Below are 19,982 nucleotides of genomic sequence, written 5' to 3'. Positions count from 1 at the left end.
ATCCTACTTACCACTGCAACAAAAGGAACAAAATACCTAGGAGTAAATATACCTAAGGAGACAAAAGAGCTGTATACAGAAAACTATGAGAAACTGATGAAAGAAATCAAAGATGACATAAACAGATGGAGAGATATTCCATGTTTCTGGATTGGAAGAATCTGTATTATGAATATTACTATACTACCAAAAGGAATCTACAGATTCAATGCAATCCCTATCAAATTACCAATGACGTTTTTCACAAAACTAGAACAAAATTTTTCACAGTTCATATGGAAACACAAAAGACCCCATATAGCCAAAGCAATCTTGAGAAAAAAGAATGGGGCTGGAGGAGTCAACCTTCCTGACTTCAGATGATGCTTCAATGCTACAGTTGTCAAGGCTGTATGGCACTGGCACGAAGACAGAAATAAAGACCAATGGAACAAGATAAAAAGCCCATAGATGAACCCGTGCATCTATTGGCACCTTATCTTTGAGGAAGGAAGCAAGAATAAACAATGGAGAAAAGCTAGTCTCTTTAATAATTGGTGCTGTGAAAACTCCATTGCTTTTGGAAAGGCTACATCCCTTAGTAGTTTCCCAAGAAAGGGTATAGAGGAGGCAAAATTTTTGATATTTGCATACCTAAATTATGCCCTTTCTCCCCCTGCACACTTTTAAAAAGTGCCTTTTCTCTCAGCTTTATTGAAACATAATTGACATATAACATTATGTAAGTTTAAGGTGTACAGTATGTTGATTTGATGTACTTTTTACTATGATATGATTACCACTATAGCCTTAGCTAGTAACTCCATCACATCATATAATTACCATTTCTTTTTTTTTTTGTCCCTGGCTCAAACGATATCTTAAGGAAAACAGAATTCTGAATTAGAAAGAGGGAAATCTCAGACTATAGAAGTCACAAGTCAGTGTTGCTTTTGAAAAGTCCAATGCCTTCTGATTCAAATGTGACCTTTCTTGCCTCTTTGGAGGCTATTAGCATCTTTGTCCTTGATGCTTTGAATATTCATGATATTTAAAGTAATATGAATTGTCATAATAATATGACTAGTTATGATTTTTTCTTCTTTTTTCAATCTGTAGTTCTGATCCTATAGTTCCTTCAGTCTGGAATATCAGATATTTCATATGGGAAATTTTCAATTCTTTGATAATTCCTTTATTTTTTTTTCTAGAACTTATATTAATTGAATCACTTAGATTGAACCATTAATTTTCTTAACTTCCTTTTCTTTTTTCTATTGTCACTTTGTCTTTTGTTTGACCTCTGGGATATGTTTATCCACATACCAGCTTAAAAACTTCCTGTTGTATTTTAACTCCTATGAGTTCTTTCTCATTATCTGAGTGCTTCTCCTTTTTTAAGAAAATCTTTTCTTATTGTGTGGGTGCACTATCTTCTCACACCCTAGATGCTGAGTGTTAATTATAGATTTATTCGATATTTTCTTCTCTTTCCTGTACTGGCTCTATTATTTCAAGTTCTTTGTGTTTGCTTTAGTCTTCAGTAGTATGTAGGAGGCTTGTTTCAAGTGCCTCAACCCCTTGACTGATATTCCATACTTAAAAGTGAAGCATTAGGATCATTTTTTGGAAGGTTTGATAGGGCTTCTGACTGGGTGCTTCATCATGGATGATCTAACAGGAGCAGGGCAATCTACTGAGGGTGAGGAGAAGAGGAAGGAGCAGTAAACGTTTCACTATGAATTGGCCTTCTTCTTGGGGTATTCAGTCACTCTAGAGAACAAACTTCTAATCTTCTGCCTGAGAGGTTAAACTTGCTGGCCCTATTCTTGGACCTGAGCAGGAAAATAGAAATTGTAGAATTTCACTTAACCCTTATTGTCAGAATGGCACTCCCTTCTGGTTTTCTGCTCAGCCTCCTGCCTCTGCTGCAATTTTTTTCATAGAGAACATCTCTAGCTTCCAATGGGTGGAAGAGAGACTGTTGCCTAGCTATTTGGGGCAGAGGGGAGGGATCCTGGTATCTAATGGCTTCCAAAACTGAATTTGAACCAAACTTGTTTACCTTTCCAACTTCATTCTCAGTTTCAGAGCTATTGGCTGTCTCTAATTTCTGGGCTCTCCTGAGCTTCTACGGCAAGAACCAGTCTATTTTCCACCATATAGGGACATTCTTTGCTTGATTAGGTTATTTACAACTTGTTCATCTGTTTCTGATCTTCCAAAAGTTTGTTGACATCTTTTCTCTGTCATATTATCACCATTTTGTTTGTCCTTTGTAGTTTACCTGTTGTTTTATCTTCTTCAGTGGCATTTTAGGAGGAAGCAGGGATAGAATATGTATTAAATCTACATTGTTTAACCAAAAAGTCTTAGCTTTGATTTTTGCCACCTGTTTTACAAAGACATTTTAAAATTGATATGCACTGATAATTCTGAAATTTAACTGCATTTCCCTAGTGCAATAAGTTACTGGGGAAAATAAAAACAAAGCAATCATTTTTGCCTTCTCTTTCCACTTATCATCCAGTTGTGAGAACTTGCTCTAAACAGATAAAAGACATTTAATAAGAGTTTTCAAATGGTGAAAAATTAATGTGGGCTGACTGCACCAAAGTTTTGGGTTGGTAACTACATAGAAACTCAAAGAAAATAACAAAATCAGATAAAAGAACTAATAATGTTGCTAACATCTGATGTATCCACAGCTCCCCACCATAAACTCTGTGAAAAGTAGCCAAGTACTGTATACTTCGAAACTTTACTGTCCTTCTCTCTTGCCTAGCATCGGTAGGCTGTCCAGTCTATTGCAAAGTTATATTTCTTCAGTTGTTCAATGAGTGACTGTCCTACTTACTGGAATTTCTTCTATACTCACTTTGATACTTTTGTATGAAGAACTGCTATCTTTTCAACCACATAATGTTTTGTATGAATTCAAGACTGCATACTAATTCCTTTAATGTCAGTGGAAGCACAGAATTCTCAGTAGAGAAAGTATAGTAGTCATAATAATGAGTAACCACAATGAAGATGCTAATCCATTGTAAAGCCCATCAAGGTGAATTTTTTGCAGTTAACTTCTGTGGGTGTCACAAATCTTGATCGCAAATGTTAGTTCTTTCCATGGTTAGTGACATCAATTAATTGAAAACAAGATGCAGGAACATGCAGATGCTTGTTTTAATGAGTAAACACAGTGAGCGTGGCCTGTGGTAGGTCTCACCTTGCAATATTACATATTTTGGGGAAGCCAGACAGAACAAGTTTAGACTTGAGGACAGCAAATGTCAATGAGGCTAAGGTGAAATGTTTGGGCTTTTTTCCTCCTGACCTCAGAAAGTATTTTCCCACGTCTCTAGAAGGAAATAAATGTATATCGGTTCAATGATTCAGCATTTCATTATCAGTTTTATTCAATACTTATAATGTACATGGTGTAAATTCCCCATTAAAGTCTTCTACTTTCAGGGATTCATTCACTACCTATTCAAACATGCCAATATTATTCTGACCTCTCCTAAATTTATTACATATTCCAAAGAATTGTCCCATGCTATCTCAAAGACAATAAATCCAAAATTAATCAAATGACCTACCTATCAAGCTGAATTTTTTTCTCCAAATTCTTTGACTCAATTGGTTTACCATCTGTTCAGTTATCTAAACCAAAAATTTCAATCATACTCCATTACCAAGCACAGTTTTATACCAGTGGTCAAGAAATACTTCTCAAGTAAATAGATGACTGGGTTTTCAATACTTTCTGTTCCTCTTTTTCTAACTGATGATTTAGAAGTTATAGTTCAAGTCAGCTTTAGTTGCTCATTTGTGTCTGACTCTTTGCAGTCCCATGGACTGTAGCCTGCTAGGCTTTCCTGTCCACCACCAACTCCTGGAACTTGTTCAAATTCACGCCCATCGAGTTGGTGATGATGTCCAATCACCTCATCTTCTGTCATCCCCCTTCTCCTCCTGCCTTCAGTCTTCCCCCAAATCAGGGTCTTTTCCAATGAGTCAGTGCTTCGCATCAGGTGGCCAGAGTATTAGAGTTTCAGCTTCAGCATCAGTCCATCCAATGAATATTCAGGACTGATTTCCTTTAGGATTGATTGATTTGATCTCTTTGCAGTTCAAGGGACTCTCAAAGGTCTTCTCCAATACCAAAGTTCAAAAGCATCAATTCTTTGGTGCTCAGCTTTCTTTATGGTCCAACTCTCACATCCATACATGACTACTGGAAAAACCATAGCTTTACTAGATGGACCTTTGTCGGCAAAGTAATGTCTGCTTTTTAATATGCTATCTAGGTTGGTCATAGCTTTTCTTTCAAGGAGCAAGCGTCTTTTAATTTCATGGCTGCAGTCACCATCTGCAGTGACTTTGGAGTCCCCCCAAAAATAAAGTCTGTCACTGTTTCCATTGTTCTAGTTCTAGTTCTAGTTACTTTACTTCAAATCTCCTTTCAAAACATCACCTTCCCTTGCCTGCACTGTTGCTGCTCTAACATGGACTCTCAAGTCCCTTAATTCTTGTGTGTCTACCATCTAAACCATCTAACTCTCTAAAGCATAGATTTTACTATAGATTTACTTGGTTCAAAAATATTTAATGTCTCTCTTTTGTCTGCAAAAACACAATTCCAACTTCACCACTCTCCATAATTATTTCTCTTACCACTTCCCAGACTCATAAACCCTCTTCAAAAGCCATCCTTTCCTCTTTTTGATCATACAATACCATGTCTTGCTTCCCTGCCTCCGATCATATTATTTCCTGGGCTGCAACATCCCTTCCCTCTGTTGTCAAGGCTGCTCAAATCCTGCTCATCCATTAGCTCCTAATTAAACATCTCCCAGGCCTCTAATCTGGAGAAGGAAATGGCAACCCACTCCAGTACTCTTGCCTGGAAAATCCCATGGACAGAGGATACTGGTAGGATACAGCCCATGGGGTAGCAAAGAGTCGGACATGACTGAGTGACTTCACTTTCACTTTTCAGGCCTCTAATCCGAGTGAAATTTTTACCCCTCAAAGCTTTGGGGATACTCTGAATTCACAGTTCTGCTCTAATTCTCAACACAGTCTAAGCTGATTTCAAGCATCTTTCTGCCTTTCTCTGAAGTTCCCATAATGTAGATAGTACCTGGGCCACAGTAAATGCTACAGAAAGTTCTCAGAATTGGGATCCAATTAAAGCCATATACACAACATTATGCAAATTACATACATATTTCAGGAGTTAAAGGAACAGAAGTCACTGAAAAATAAGATTTCCACTGGAGAAGAAGCCCACACCTTTACCCCAACCCTCATCGCCCCTTCCCATATCACTCCTTTCCTTTTCCTCAGCCTCTTCAGACCACAAGAATTCTTGGGCAGTATTTAGGCCTGTGGTGGCATTCACTCTCTCTTCCCTATTCACTGGGCTGCATTTTCCCATCTCGTCTTCTAGGTGTTCTGAGTGTTGATCTAAGAACTCTGGTGCTTAAGATGGGACAAGGCAATGCCCATGGGAGGGAGGGCGGGATTCAGGCTGTGCTTTGGAAGTTTTCATTTCATTTCAGAGTCTCCCAGAGAACGGGAGCCTGTCTGGAATGTACTGCTTTCTGCCTCTGGTGCTATGCTCTCCCTGATGAAAGGAGGGGCTCGGAGAGGAGGAGGAGGGCTGCTCTGGATTTCTCCTCACACCCTGGGCTCCTCAAGTATGAAGTCCTGTAATGCCTTGGCCTCATGTACAATGTGCCAATGGAGGGGCAGGCAGCAGTGGGAACTTGCTGTGAATGGATTACAATTATACACAGTGAAGATTTCTCACTAGTTAGAGAAAGCCACTCTTCATGTTTGCTTTCTTTTAGTGAAGGAGCATTTTATCCAATTAGAGAGAAATTATCAGAGAGGAAAGAGGCCAACTAGCTATCTTGATCTCACTTCAGACCTGCCATAGAAGAAGGCACTAATTAAACTAATCTCCTACCCAGTGGTAATAGACTCTGCTCCAGCAGAGGAATATTTTTTAAAATTCTCTATTGTAAAAATATTATAAATATATGCTAACTAGAGATAATCATAAGGACTCCCACATGGAACTATATCCAGCTTCAACAATTATGAACCTATAGCCAATTTTATTTCATCTATACACCACTGCCACGATCTCAGATTATTTTGAAGCAATTCAGACAACATATTAGCCCATGCATAAGTATTTTAGAGTATCACATAGAATTATTAGCAATGTTATTAACTTAGTTTACCTTTGATTAATATACTTCTCATTCTACCACAGAATCCATATTTTGTTGCCTTAAAACTTGAAAAATATATGGGGCTTCCACAGTATATCAAAACTGTAAAACTTACATGGCGAGTGGAATTGTGTGAGCTAACTCTGTCTCTGTGGTTTACCATTCTGTACACAATGGCATCCAGGGTGTTGGAATGCCCCTCCTTTGGTCACCTAGTAACTTTTCACTGGTCAACAGAAGATGAATAAACCATTATGTCGCAGGAAAGGGCTTGGAGAGCTGACTTGGATCATCTCCTAGATTTTAGATAAAAAAAAAAATCCATAGCCAAGATTGAATTTGCTAAACTTTTAGGCTTTTCTGTCAGGAAACATTCCACTCTTGGAGCGTAAGATGGATACAGAAGACATGGGCTCAGATAAACTAGGCCATATATTGAAGCAGATTTGGAGACAAAACCTGATGCTAACGCAGGTGCTTCTGGGTGAAGACCACTGTGAAGGGGCTGGTGGGGCCACTTGGATCGCCACAGTGGTCTTTCTGGGTCAGGAGCTCAGTGGGGCCCTTCACCAACTCTTGGAGCACACTGCAGGGACTCTGCGCTCCACCTGCCAGCAGCTGTATGCACTGCTTGACAAAGAGAATCATTGTACCTGGAGACAAGGCAAGTATTCATTTATTCTTTCTCTAAAAAATATTTATTAGCCATTCTGAGAAGGCTAATGAGCACACAGAGGCTAGGTTAAGGTCTCAGTCCATAAGGGATGAACGATTTGATGTGGGAAGTAACACAACTGCACAGTAACACAAGGGACATTGAGGACAATCCCATTACAGACATACAAATGAAGTGCCTTAAGTCTTCAGAAACAGGTGAGATTCCATTTTTTCAGCTGGGGAATTTTGCTAAGACAAATGCAGCCTCTAACCTGAGGGTAAAGGAATGGATTGGATTTATGCACCCAGAACTTGGGCACCTTGAAAGAGCATTCCAGGCAGAGGGGTTATCAGCAAGATCCAACCCTTAGAAGTAGGAAAATATAGGCTTAGTTTGAGGCAGATTGATCAGTTTTTCCATATTTAAATATTATATTCTATTTTTAGACTTATTTGAACTTGAACTTGCTAATCTCAGAAATATTGGGAAGTCCAGGGTGGGATGGAATATGAAATTATACCCCAAGGTACACATAAAGAGGGGTGCAGGTTCTTCGGAATAAGCCCAATTACGGATGCTAAGTACAACATAGCAGGAAGAATGTGATATCCAATGCCTATTATCTCAGACATCAGTTACTCTAGATAAGAAGATGGGCATCGTGAAATGCAACTCTAAATAACATGGTGTTAAGGCAGGTGGGCAGGTCTCATCAATTGGGAATCCAGGGCAGATAATGTTAAAAATTCAGTCTAGAGAGCAGATTGTGGATGTTGAGGGAAATCTGTCCAAAGGCAGCATGACCCAGAGACCCTCAGTTGGGACTCAGAGCCAGGAATCTAATCTCTGGAGAGAACTGAATGTGATTCTAGGCAATGTACGAAGACATGATTATTCATGGAAAATGATAAGGGTGGCTCCTAGAATAGGAGTTCAAAATAAAGACTGGTTCTCAGATACAAGACAAAAAAAAAAAAAAAAAAAGTCAGAACTAGAGCCCTGTGATAAGGCTAGACGAGTTAAAGATGATTTAGTGATGACTCTGAAAACACTGAGCTATATGGGGCCTTAAATTACATATTCTGAGTTCAGAGTTGAATTTTAAAGATTGGAAAGTTGCTAAGCCTATAAGAAGTCATCAGGTGACCCCAGCTGTGAGGAGAGGAGGAATGAATAAATAGGAAAATAATAAGAAATAGGGATGGAGTGAGAGACTATGTCAGATCAGATCACAGTGAGAGTTTACACCAGAGCAAAGAGGTTTGACTTGGTTTATTAGTTTTTGAGTAGCCAGGTTCTAATCAGAGAATTGGTGTCATTAGAGCTATTCTTTGAAAGGCTTATTTGAAAATTGTCAGTGATCACAAGCACAGCAGGAGGAATAGTGTGAACCTAATTAAATCATAGTAGCAAACAAAATACTCAAAAAAGTATAGCATCTGCATCAGCAGAAATAATGCAGATATTGGAATGCCTGCTACCCAAGTCTCATTTGAAGCGTTCCACTAAACTTCAGGCAAATCATTATAGATGGATCACTGATAAACTATATAGTACATTCAAAGAAGAAAAATAATTTTCCCAAAATCATACCAAATGAGGAATGAATGAATGAAGGGAGATGTTGACTTTAATAGGACAGCATGTTGGGGGAGGGGGTCATGATACCTTCAATTATTCAACGAATTTTCACAAGCAAGAGGAATTAGATTTACTCTTTGCTATTATGTTAAAAAAACAATTTGTCCTCAATTTCTAGATGTGTTAAAAAAAATTACAGTTGTACAAATGACTTCTCCTTCTAGAGGGATACAGGCTTTAAAGCCTAGTAAGGTTCTTACACACATAAGGGTCTTTACAGATTTCTAGGATAATCTCTCCATACTTTATTACATGTCAGTGGAGAAACATAATGTGGTTCAGTTTTGTATTTATTCTTTTTATGTGTCTCTGTGTGTATTGTGTGTTTAGAAACCATTACGTTCATAGACTGCCTCATGAAAATAAATGAATATTTGGGGAGCACTGCTACATTTCTAAAGAAAGAAGAAAAGGAGATGTGTAATTTATGCGGCATGCATGATGAATGTACTCCACTGCAGACAAAGTCCGCTATTCAAGATATCAAAGCAACAGACATTGCTGCAAGAGGGGAACAAAATGTCATAGAAACAGCTACTGTTTCTCCCACAAATGGAGAGGAAAGTCATTACACAAACCAGGTCCAGCTGAAAAAAAATAAAATACATAGGAGTTCAGAATTAGTGGAAAAAGAAAACAATACATCATTGAATGGAGATGTAACAGGGCAAGAAGAGTCACAGAACAAAATGTTCCCAGATAATGCAGAAAATAAAGATGATAAACAAATAGAACACATGACTATTGAAAGCATAAATGGCAACAGGGAAGAGTTGCATGACATAATCCAGACAACAGAAAGAGAAATTCAAGAGATCTCAGAAAGCCAAAGAGAAGAGGTTACCACATCCTCAATAACATGTGATAGCTCCAATAAATGTGTGAATAGTCTTCCCAGTGACTCAGAGAGTCTAAAGCAAAAGAATAACATAATGGAAAAGGAGTAAGTAAATACAGTGTAAGAGGTGCTTGTGTACGCCTACTTATGTGTTTCTATTTGTATATAAAACAATTTACGCATGAATAAAATTTTATATCTACCATTCATATCTCCAAAAGATATTAAAAATCAATAACTGTTTAAATTACTCCCATAAAATTTATAAGGCTGCTATTACTAGTATTGTTAGTTTCTTACAGCTTCAAGAAAAAAAAAAAAAATGCTTCTTTAACGGAAGAAGGAATTGACTGTATAAGAAAGCAGTTAAAATGAACAATTGTCCTGAACATGGACAGTTTCCTAAACCAGTACTCTTTAGATTATCGTGAGAAAAAAAAAAAAACTAGGAGACTGCAGAGTTCAAATATTAGAGAGGATTTCCTAGCCTCTGATTTATTTTATGTATATTTTCAAATTCTCACGTTTATTTTATGCATTAATATAAATCATCATGTATCTGTAACCTGTGTCTGTAGAACTCTGGAGAGGGCTCATGCATAAGCTTCAGGAGATTCTTAAAATTGAATATATATTTTCACAACTACTTTATATCCTTGGAGATGGTCTAGAGCTCTCACCAGATTCTCAAAGAGCTCATGACTTCAAAAAAATATGTTGAAACTGACTGGTATATTTTATGAGTCATCACCCCTATACAAGGTAATAATAATCCATATTTCTCTAAATAAAATAAAATATTCACAAGCTATATTTTCCCAGTAAAAATAAGACTTTTAGAAGACAATGTGGAATAAAAATATCATTGGTTTGGAAGACAGATAGACGTAAATTTGTCTCCTGTTTTATTACATACTAGTTCTGTGACCCTGAGCAACTTGTTTCATTTCTTAGACCCATTTTCTTATTTGTAGAAATTATACATACTTCCTGGGATTATTTGATAAGATCAAAGGAGAAAATCATCTAAAGAGCCTAGTACCTTGTTGCTTGGCAGACCTTCACTCTCAGCTAAACATCTCTACGTTGATTTATTTCACCACCACCAACCCTCACTTTCTCCACCACACACATACCATCAAACATCACTTATCCCATCTGTGCTCTTTCAGACACACAATACCATTTCCAGGACAATACCACAGATGAGTCTATGGTCTCAGGCAAGTCATGTTGCTCACTTTGGCTTAGTTATCTCATCTATAAAAGGAAAGGGTTGAACTCTGAAGTTCCCTACATGTCTGAAAGTCTAGTCAATTTCATAGATGTCACAGGAGCACTTTCAATGCATGAAAGACCCCCCAGGTTTGAAAGATTTATTCTTCTGAAAAACAACTGTTAAAAGCAGTCAATATGTGGTTTCCATTTCACTTGAGAAAAACATTAACACTTTGTATCCTCACATTCAGAAATGACTCAATGCATCAACTAATGAGTCACTGCTGAACCACTCCCTCTAACACCTCCTTTAGGTGTTCCTTGTTAGTGATTTCCTCTTTGTGGCAATGTAACCAATTTTGCTTGGCTTGCATGTTTCATAAGATGACTACTCATTGCAGCTCCTCAGGCTAAGGAGCCATGGTGCCCCAAGAAAGATGAGTGTCATAAACAAAACCTAGTTTGGAATCTGTTGTGATTCCTCCCTGGAGAGTATTTTTAAAAAAGTCTATCTCTTTCAGGGTAGTTGTCCTAGTGCATACAAACTCAAAGGGAAACAACACTAGAATAAACCAATATGATTATTTTAGTGGCTGGACTAGATCTGTTTGATTAGATCAAGGGGAAATGGAAGCATTAACAGGTCTCCTCGCTCTACTTTGTCTGTCAGTCTTTTGGAAGAAGAGTGTATTGAGTTGGGCTTCCAGGGCACAGAAGAGAGTCATTTTTGAAGTGATACAAGGCAGGATCATTGCACCTTCCATTAAACAATGTATCTAATTTTCTGAAGTACCATTATCATCATGATCAGAGAATACTCAAACAGACGATGACTTGAATCATTTTCTATTCCTTCTAACTGTATGGGTTCAGAATTGTAAACATAAATAAATAACCCTCTCTTCTATTTCAACGTATTTTTTAGGTTTCTGTGTTACAGGGCACTTTAACGTTAAATTTATTAATTGAAAATAGTTAAAACCTGATTATTTTAGAACTGGGTATTTATGCTGTATTTTATAAAGATCCTCTTCTTTTTTTTTAAAAAAAATCTTTTTTAAAGATGCTCTTATTTCTCTTTGACACTGTTTATGTTTCAGTCATGTCACTGGTATGAAATGAGAAATAGCAAGAAGAGAAGTGCAAACTGGTAGCTATAATGTAGAGATTTAATATTTATTGAAAACTCATTTTATGTTAATTCACCATTATAAGAAGTTGAAACATTTTATCTCATTCAATCTTCACACTATTGTGGATTTGATATTTGTTTCAGTTTATAATGGATAATGAAACCAGTGTTTTAGAATGATTTGAGGAAGTCTAATAAAATAGAAAGCTTGAACTTTTGTGTTAAATAAAGATACATGGATTCATTTATTGACTCTACAATTTACTGTGTAATTTACAGAAAGTTAAAATTTCTAAACCTCAGTTTCTTTATTTATAAAATGGTAATGACAGTAGGATATGCCTGGCCCCATAGCATGGAAATTTAAATGAAATAATGTATAGCACAAAACCTGATCATAGAAAGAGCTAAAATATTATTAATAGCTATTTTAATAATAATTATTGATGTTAAAGATCAAACAGTAAGTAACTAATACCAAATTTGAATTCAAATCTATAAGATTCTAAAATGTTTTGCAAAGCTGATGGTACAGAAAGCAAGAGTAAAACCAAATGTAAAAATAAGCTTTTGGATTGATTCTTTGAGGACTGTGAATATGCTGTTTCTGTTCACCTTGATTAAACGTACATTCACAGTACTTTTACTTTTACAATTTTTCTTAAAAATGTAATAAGTATCATCACTTGATTTACGGCATTTAGGCAATTCCAGTACCATATATCGGAGAAGGCAATGGCATCCCACTCCAGTACTCTTGCCTGGAAAATCCCATGGACGGAGGAGCCCGGTAGGCTGCAGTCCATGGGGTCATGAAGAGTCGGACACAACTGAGCGACTTCACTTTCACTTTTCATTTTCATGCATTGGAGAAGGAAATGGCAACCCACTCCAGTGTTCTTGCCTGCAGAATCCCAGGGATGGGGGAGCCCTGTGGGCTGCCGTCTCTGGGGTCGCACAGAGTTGGACACAACTGAAGCGACTTAGCAGCAGCAGAAGCAGCAGTACCATATATATACATTTCCTTTCCTCAAAATTTAGAAAACTATCCAGGTATTAGTTTTTGATTTATCAAGAAACTTCAGCAATCTTCAGATTTATATTTGAAGTAAGCAAAACTGAGAGATGAATCGACCACCTAAATAATAACTGTAATAACACCAATAACAATGGATAACTTACATGGTACTTACTATGTTCCAGGCACAGCTTTTAAATTACTTTACTGTATACTTGTTCATTTAATTCTCACAGCCTTCCTATGAAGGTATTATTTTTCACTATTTTACAGTTGAGGAAATTGAGGCATGGAGAAGTTTTGTATCTTGCCCAAGGTCACAGTGTCAGAAACGGGAGAGCTGGGATTCACACCACAACAGTGTGGCTCTAGAACTGGTACTCTTAGGCATTTCACTATATAGTCCATAAATCAAATAATTGAAGAAAAAAATGATGTCCCACTTTCCCCTGCAGGTATCTTGATGTGCTGAGTGATGATACTGTCCCCCAAGTGTCTTGTTATATTACAGCACCAGCCTATGTTCTACAGCATTTACAATGCAGGATAATTAATAGCATGAGTTCTTTAATAGTGAGTGAGAATGAAGAGTTGGTCAGCAATGTCATCACTGTGGAGTGCTCAGATATGGAAAAGAGAATTCCATTTCCGATATGCATTGCAATACCATTTACTGCACGTTACAGGGGAAATTACAGAGATATCATGGTGAAAGTGTCTGACATAAACCTTCGATCAAGTTATCTAACTCCAAATTCACTGGAAGGAAAGAGAGGAAGTTACAAGGTTGGTAAATCCTTGATTACACCTATATTTGCTCTTTGACTCTTCTTCTAACTAATTACTCAGACTAACAAATCATTGTATAGATACAATTGTTTCATTGGTAGAAATGGAAGGATTGATGAGATTTATGCTGGTGAATTCATATGTTATTTTTGTTTCTTTCATTTTGCTATACATCAAGATCAAACAGCAGAGCTTTTTGGTCAAGTTTCGGAGTGAAAAACTTGAGTCTAGGAACCAGAAAGTGTTATATTTTTGCCTAGAAAGCAAAATCAACATCATTGTTTAATTAGCTTTATAACTTAGACTAGTTTAGACTACCACTTCTAATGGTATGAGCTTCTGTTTAGAATCTCTAGATGACAGCATTATCATTTATGGGTTGGGAAAATATGTAAAAACTAAAACAATTTGTGTGTCTGTGTGTGCTTGTGTATGTGTATGCACTGAGATGAATCATGTTTAATATAAATCATGTTTAGTATATATATTGAAAACAGTATATGTGCTCGTTAGGATATGGATTGTGGAGGAAGATTGGCTGGGTTTGAAGTTTGGTTCCTGCAACAAACTTTGGTTGCTTGCAATGTCAACTTGAGTAAATTATGTAGCCTTGCTATGACTCAATTTTTTCATCTAAAAAGTGAATATAATAATAGTGTCTACCTGGTAGGGTTGCTGCTACTGCTGCTGCTAAGTCGCTTCAGTCGTGTCCGACTCTGTGCGACCCCATAGACGGCAGCCCACCAGGCTCCCCCGTCCCTGGGATTCTCCAGGCAAGAATACTGGAGTGGGTTGCCATTTCCTTCTCCAATGCAGGAAAGTGAAAAGTGAAAGTGAAGTCGCCCAGTCATGTCCGACTGTGCTAAGAACTAAGTAGGTCATTGCTGCTGCTGCTGCTGCTGCTAAGTCGCTTCAGTTGTGTTCGACTCTGTGCGACCCCATAGACGGCAGCCCACCAGGCTCCGCCGTCCCTGGGATTCTCCAGGCAAGAATACTGGAGTGGGTTGCCATTTCCTTCTCTCCTGGTAGGGTAATAAGGATTAAATGAGAAAATACACTCAAGATGATAGAAGGAAGCCCACAAACACATGTTAGTAGTTAATAAACTATCACTTTTGTGGTAGACTTTATTATAATAACTCTAAAGCCATCTATTCCATTCCAATCCCAAAGAAAGGCAATGCCAAAGAATGTTCAAACTACTACACAATTGCACTCATCTCACATGCTAGTAAAGTAATGCTCAAAATTCTCCAAGCCAGGCTTCATCAGTACATGAACCAAGAACTTCCAGATGTTCAAGCTGGATTTAGAAAAGGCAGAGGAACCAGAGATCAAATTGCCAACATCCGCTGGATCACCGAAAAAGCAAGAGAATTCCAGAAAAACATCTAATTCTGCTTCACTGACTATGCTAAAGCCTTTGACTGTGTGGATCACAACAAACTGTGGAAAATTCTTCAAGAGATGGGAATACCAGACCACCTTACGTGCCTCCTGAGAAATCTGTATGCAGGTCAGGAAGCAACAGTTAGAACTGGACATGGAACAACAGACTGGTTCCAAACTGGGAAAGGAGTACATCAAGACTATATATTGTCACCATGCTTATTTAACTTATATGCAGAGCACATCATGCAAAATGCCAGGCTGGATGAAGCACAAGCTGGAATCAAGATTGATGGGAGAAATATCAATAACCTCAGATATACAGATGACACCAACCTTATGGCAGAAAGCAAAGAGGAACTAAACAGCCTCTTGATGAAAGTGAAAGAGGAGAGCAAAAAAGCTGGCTTAAAACTCTACTTTCAAAAAATTAGGATCATGGCATCCAGTCCCATCACTTCATGGCAAATAGATGGGGAAACAATAGAAACGGTGAGAGACTTTATTTTCTTGGGCTCCAAAATCACTGGGCTATGAAATTAAAAGACATTTGCTCTTTGGAAGGAAAGCTATGACCAACCAAAATAGCATACTAAAAAGCAGAGCTATTACTTTGCCAACAAAGTCAAAGTTATGTTTTTTTCCAGTAGTCATGTATGGATGTGAGAGTTGGACCATAAAGAAAACTGAGTGCCAAAAAATTGATGCTTTTGAACTGTGGTGTTGGAGAAGACTCTTGAGAGTTTCTTGGACTGAAAGGAGATCAAACCAGTCAATCCTAAAGGAAATCAGTCCTAAATATTCATTGGAAAGACTGATGCTGAAGATGAAGCTCCAATACCTTAGCCACCTGATGTGAAGAACTGACTCACTGGAAAAGACCCTGATCTGGGAAAGATTGAAGGCAGGAGGAGAGGGGGATGACAGAGGATTCGGTGATTTGATGGCATCACCGACACGATGAATATGAGTTTGAGCAAGCTCTGGAAGTTGGTGATGGACAGGGAAGCCTGGCATGCTGCAGTTCAGGGGTTGCAAAGAGTCGGACAAGACTGAGCAACTGAACTGAACTGCAAGCCATCTGTGGTGACAAAATCACATGTTTTGAAGAAAGAATATATGCACAATTATTAAACTGAGCATAGAGTTGATGGGAACCAAAATTTGAAGTTCTTCTCTGGACCACTGGAACTTATTTTTAAATAATTAAAATTATTTACTTTTCAGCTTTATATAAGTTGTCATTATTTGTAGAGGGGGAAGGGAATAAATGTAAAAAAATGCCATACATACAAAGAATTCTTCTTGACTCATCTCTTCCTCTTCCAATTTGGGTCTTTTCTGAGTTATAAACAAGATTACACAGTTGAATATGAAAGCTGTGCCTGTTCTAATTATTTACTCCAATTCATGCAACTAAGACATTTTCTATTTAGTCTAGGAAGCCTGTAAGTAGTTTGTGGCCTTTTACCATTGACCTATCCATGTGACTATCAGAATAACAACAAAAACTGTTCACAGCACATATGCTTTGCACCAAATAGATATGAAGATGGTTAATAAATAGTGCAAAAGAAAAAAAGAGAGGACACTTCTACTGTGAAAAATAAAAGCATATACTTTTCTTTTAATAGTTTTCTAATGGTAGTTATCCCTATATTTAGCCTAAGAAAATTTAAACTCTGGATTCCTTCCAAATTTGTATGTGGTTCATACGACATTTAAGAAATCTAATTCTGGAGTCAGATAAACCATCGTCAGAATTCTGCTTGTGACACTCCCCTGCTTAAAAATCCTTCCGTTTCTGCAGTATCTGCCAAATATACTTGAACTGCATGGCAACCATCATGAGTTCCGAGAAAACCTTTTTTCTTACCTCTCACCATTTTCCCTCTGGCCAATTAAGAACATTCATCATGCCGTGAATTTTCCCAGCAACAGATTCATGCAGTGATATTGTGAAACCTCTTCCTTAGTCAGTTTTCAAATGATAGATTATTTTCCATTGTGATTGTCCCTGAAATGTTTGTGTGTGTGTCTGGATGATTATCCTCTCATGCCTGGGTGGAGCTCGGCTGGTGTTTGGGGAAGCCTTGAACAGATCAGATTACTTCTAAGTCCTCTTCTTCATTTTAAGCTTTGGTGATTATATGAGTAGATAATTATGTTTTCATTTATGTACACAGTTCCTTTCTATGTGATAAAAAAGCTTGAATATGTCCTTGTATATATGCATTCCAAATTTAAATGTCACTATATAAAAAAGAAACACAAGTGTGTCTCTTTGCAATCATCCGCTCCCCCTGCATGGAAGAGAGAAATAGAGAAAATTACCTTATCAGGACGTTATGAATTATCAGAGGGAGGAATTTGCTGACAGTACAAGTGCTGTAGGATTTGTGTGAACTACCCAAATGATGAAATTTTAGCTCTCGGAGTTTCTAAAACTGTTAAACTTTCTGGATAGAGGCCAGTGCTTAAAGTCCATTCTGGTAAAAGAGGATAGGATTCCAAACATGATTAATATTTGTGGAAACACTAAATGTGGTTGCCCATTATCCATTTACCTTTTCAGGGGAATAATTTAAATTTTAAAATATATTTATTTCTCTTTTTTTCTATTGTGTGGTTCAAATTTGAGAAACTCCTAGTAAATACTTCTAGTTTATCTCATGAAAGGACCATCCATTTGGGGTTAATGAAGAAATTCTCAATGACAGGAACAGCATATAGCTGTTTTTTCTTTTTCCCCACAGCTGTAGAATATGTACAGCATGTACTTCCAGAATAATGCACTGCTAATGTGTTTTAATATCATTGTCTTAATATCCTTCAATCCACACAGGGGACCTGTGCTGAAGTGAAAGTTTACAAGTTGGGGATCTTTTCTGTTATGTCTTGTCTAAAGAAAGAATCCTTTACAGTAACAAAGAAAGGTCTTACTTATAAGCCAAGCATGGATTCCCGAATATCCTTAAATTACCCTCCAGGAGTTTTCAACTCACCAGTGCTTGTACAAATAAAGGTAAACATTAAAAACTGGTGAGGCTTTTTGTGGGTTATCAAACTTTGTCCTAAAAGGGAAGATACAAATATTTAATATAGCAATAAACAAATTTTCATACTTTTAATCACCTAACTTATAGGGTCATCAGTGAAATAGTGATGATTTAGAGCATATTAAATCTCATTCCCAAATAAATCCCTAACTTATTTTAAAGCCTTTTCTAGCTAATTTTTGTGTTGTTTTGTTGTGTTGCTTATGATATTTGTTGACAAAAAAATGTTGAATATCTATGATAGAATTAATGTTGGACTTTGGGGCTTTCATATAATTCAAGAATTCCACCTGAGAGGATGTTTAAAAAAGAAGCTAATTAATTAAGACATTTATGATTATGAATATTTGGTTATATTTAATTATAAAACAGTTCTTTTGGGGATGAGAATTTAATTCAAACAAACATTATTTACAAGATATACAACTATGTATCAATATACATTCTAGAAGACATATTTCCTCAATATTTCCTATCCTTCTTGCCTAACTCTCCCTCATGCTCTCCTAATTTCCCCCAGTTGTTTCCATAATGGGTAAGAAAAGAAAAGTCAGGAAGAAAACATATTATAAATAATTGATTCATAAATATTTTCTATAAACTCTGAAATTTTGAAATCATGCTAGTTATTTTTAATAGCCATTATTATGTGAGAGGAAACAAATAAATGTAGTCTCGTTTGTCTAGTTTCCGAGATCACTTGATCTAACAATAGCTCTAATTACAAATTATGTAAAATGTCTATTTTGTTTTCTGGGTCATTTTGTTGCCTACAATTAAGAGTGATTCTTAGTTATTTATAACATAGAACAAGAAACCTAGATTTTACAAAAACTTTGTAAAAAGAGGACCAATTGCTATGATCTTTTATAAGATAAGATAGTGTTGATTCTAGCCAACAATGTAGAGAAAAATGTATAAAACTATGTTCTAGTAAATTTTTAGAAAATTGACTTAGACATGTGCTGATACATTGTATCTTCTGCTATTAAGATATAGCGATATACATCCTTTTTTTTCTCTTTGTTTAGGTTCAACCAATTGACCCATCTCTGGTGGCATATTTAAAAACTCAGCAAGATACTTCCTACTCGGTACTATCCACAAGCCCTATGATTCATGTTCAGCACCCATCAACACATCCTTTTCAGAAGCCAGTCACTGTACTCCTACCTTGTTCTCCACACCTTGACAAAAAAAATCTTGGGTCTGAAATAGATCATAAAAGAACAGCTAGTACCACAACAAACAGAAGCATACCTTTATACCTCAACAGGTAAGTCTGACCCTAATGTCTCTAGCTGACTTGATGGTAAACAAAGAAACATGATTAAAAGTGTAATCAGATATAGTTAAGTATCAGCATTGAAATATGATGAAATATTTTTAATATAGAAATAAAATATTGTGGATCTAGAAGGGTAATGGTTTCAGCTGTAATGGGTCCAAAAGTATGCTACGAGAAAAGATTGACACAAAAGAGGCAAAATTAATTCTTGCTTTCAAAAAATTTATGATATGGTTAATTATAAAGATATGATATGATGATTTTAATTTCTATATTTAAGTGTTCCATTAATGTAGAAAAAAAATAACCTGATCTTTTAAAAAATAAATTTGAATCTATATTTTTCATATAGGCAGTTTCCTTTCTGTCCTAATTTTTATAATTTAAAAAAATGCCCACAAATGAGACTAATATACATAATGAGTTGCCAGCCAGAAATAAAACAGATATGAAATGTTAGCAATAAATCAGTTCAGTTCAGTTGCTCAGTTGTGTCCGACTCTTTGCGACCCCATGAATTGCAGCATGCCAGGCCTCTCTGTCCATCACCAACTCCCGGAGTCTACCCAAACCCATGTCCATCGAGTCGGTGATGCCATCCAACCTTCTCATCCTCTGTTGTCCCCTTCTCCTCCCGCCCCCAATCCTACCCAGCATTAGGGTCTTTTCCAATGAGTCAACCCTTCGCATGAGGTGCCCAAAGTATTGGAGTTTCAGCTTCAACA

General features: G+C 36.9%; 2 protein-coding genes across 6 annotated transcripts in view; one reads left to right on the top strand and one right to left on the bottom strand.

The window, feature by feature from the left end:
• ARAP2 (ArfGAP with RhoGAP domain, ankyrin repeat and PH domain 2) overlaps positions 1–19,982 on the bottom strand; it is a 795,317-nt gene that overhangs the window by 216,684 nt on the left and 558,651 nt on the right. The gene's annotated exons all lie outside the window — the stretch shown is intronic.
• Positions 6,456–19,982, top strand: part of DTHD1 (death domain containing 1) — an 81,459-nt gene continuing 67,932 nt past the window's right edge. For all 4 annotated transcript variants that reach the window (XM_081528387.1, XM_081528297.1, XM_081528529.1 and 1 more), the window contains exons 1-5: positions 6,456–6,891; positions 8,857–9,469; positions 13,188–13,518; positions 17,756–17,935; positions 19,001–19,245. In XM_081528387.1, coding sequence (XP_081384513.1) covers positions 6,621–6,891; positions 8,857–9,469; positions 13,188–13,518; positions 17,756–17,935; positions 19,001–19,245 — 1,640 coding nt within the window. In that variant the 5' untranslated portion in view covers positions 6,456–6,620. The remainder of the gene's footprint in view (positions 6,892–8,856; positions 9,470–13,187; positions 13,519–17,755; positions 17,936–19,000; positions 19,246–19,982) is intronic.

The sequence above is a fragment of the Giraffa tippelskirchi genome, chromosome 1 (assembly GCF_054371585.1).
Source record: "Giraffa tippelskirchi isolate mGirTip1 chromosome 1, T2T-mGirTip1v1.2.pri, whole genome shotgun sequence".
In the NCBI taxonomy this organism is placed as follows: Eukaryota; Metazoa; Chordata; class Mammalia; order Artiodactyla; family Giraffidae; genus Giraffa; species Giraffa tippelskirchi.
This window is presented reverse-complemented; position numbering and strand designations above follow the sequence as displayed.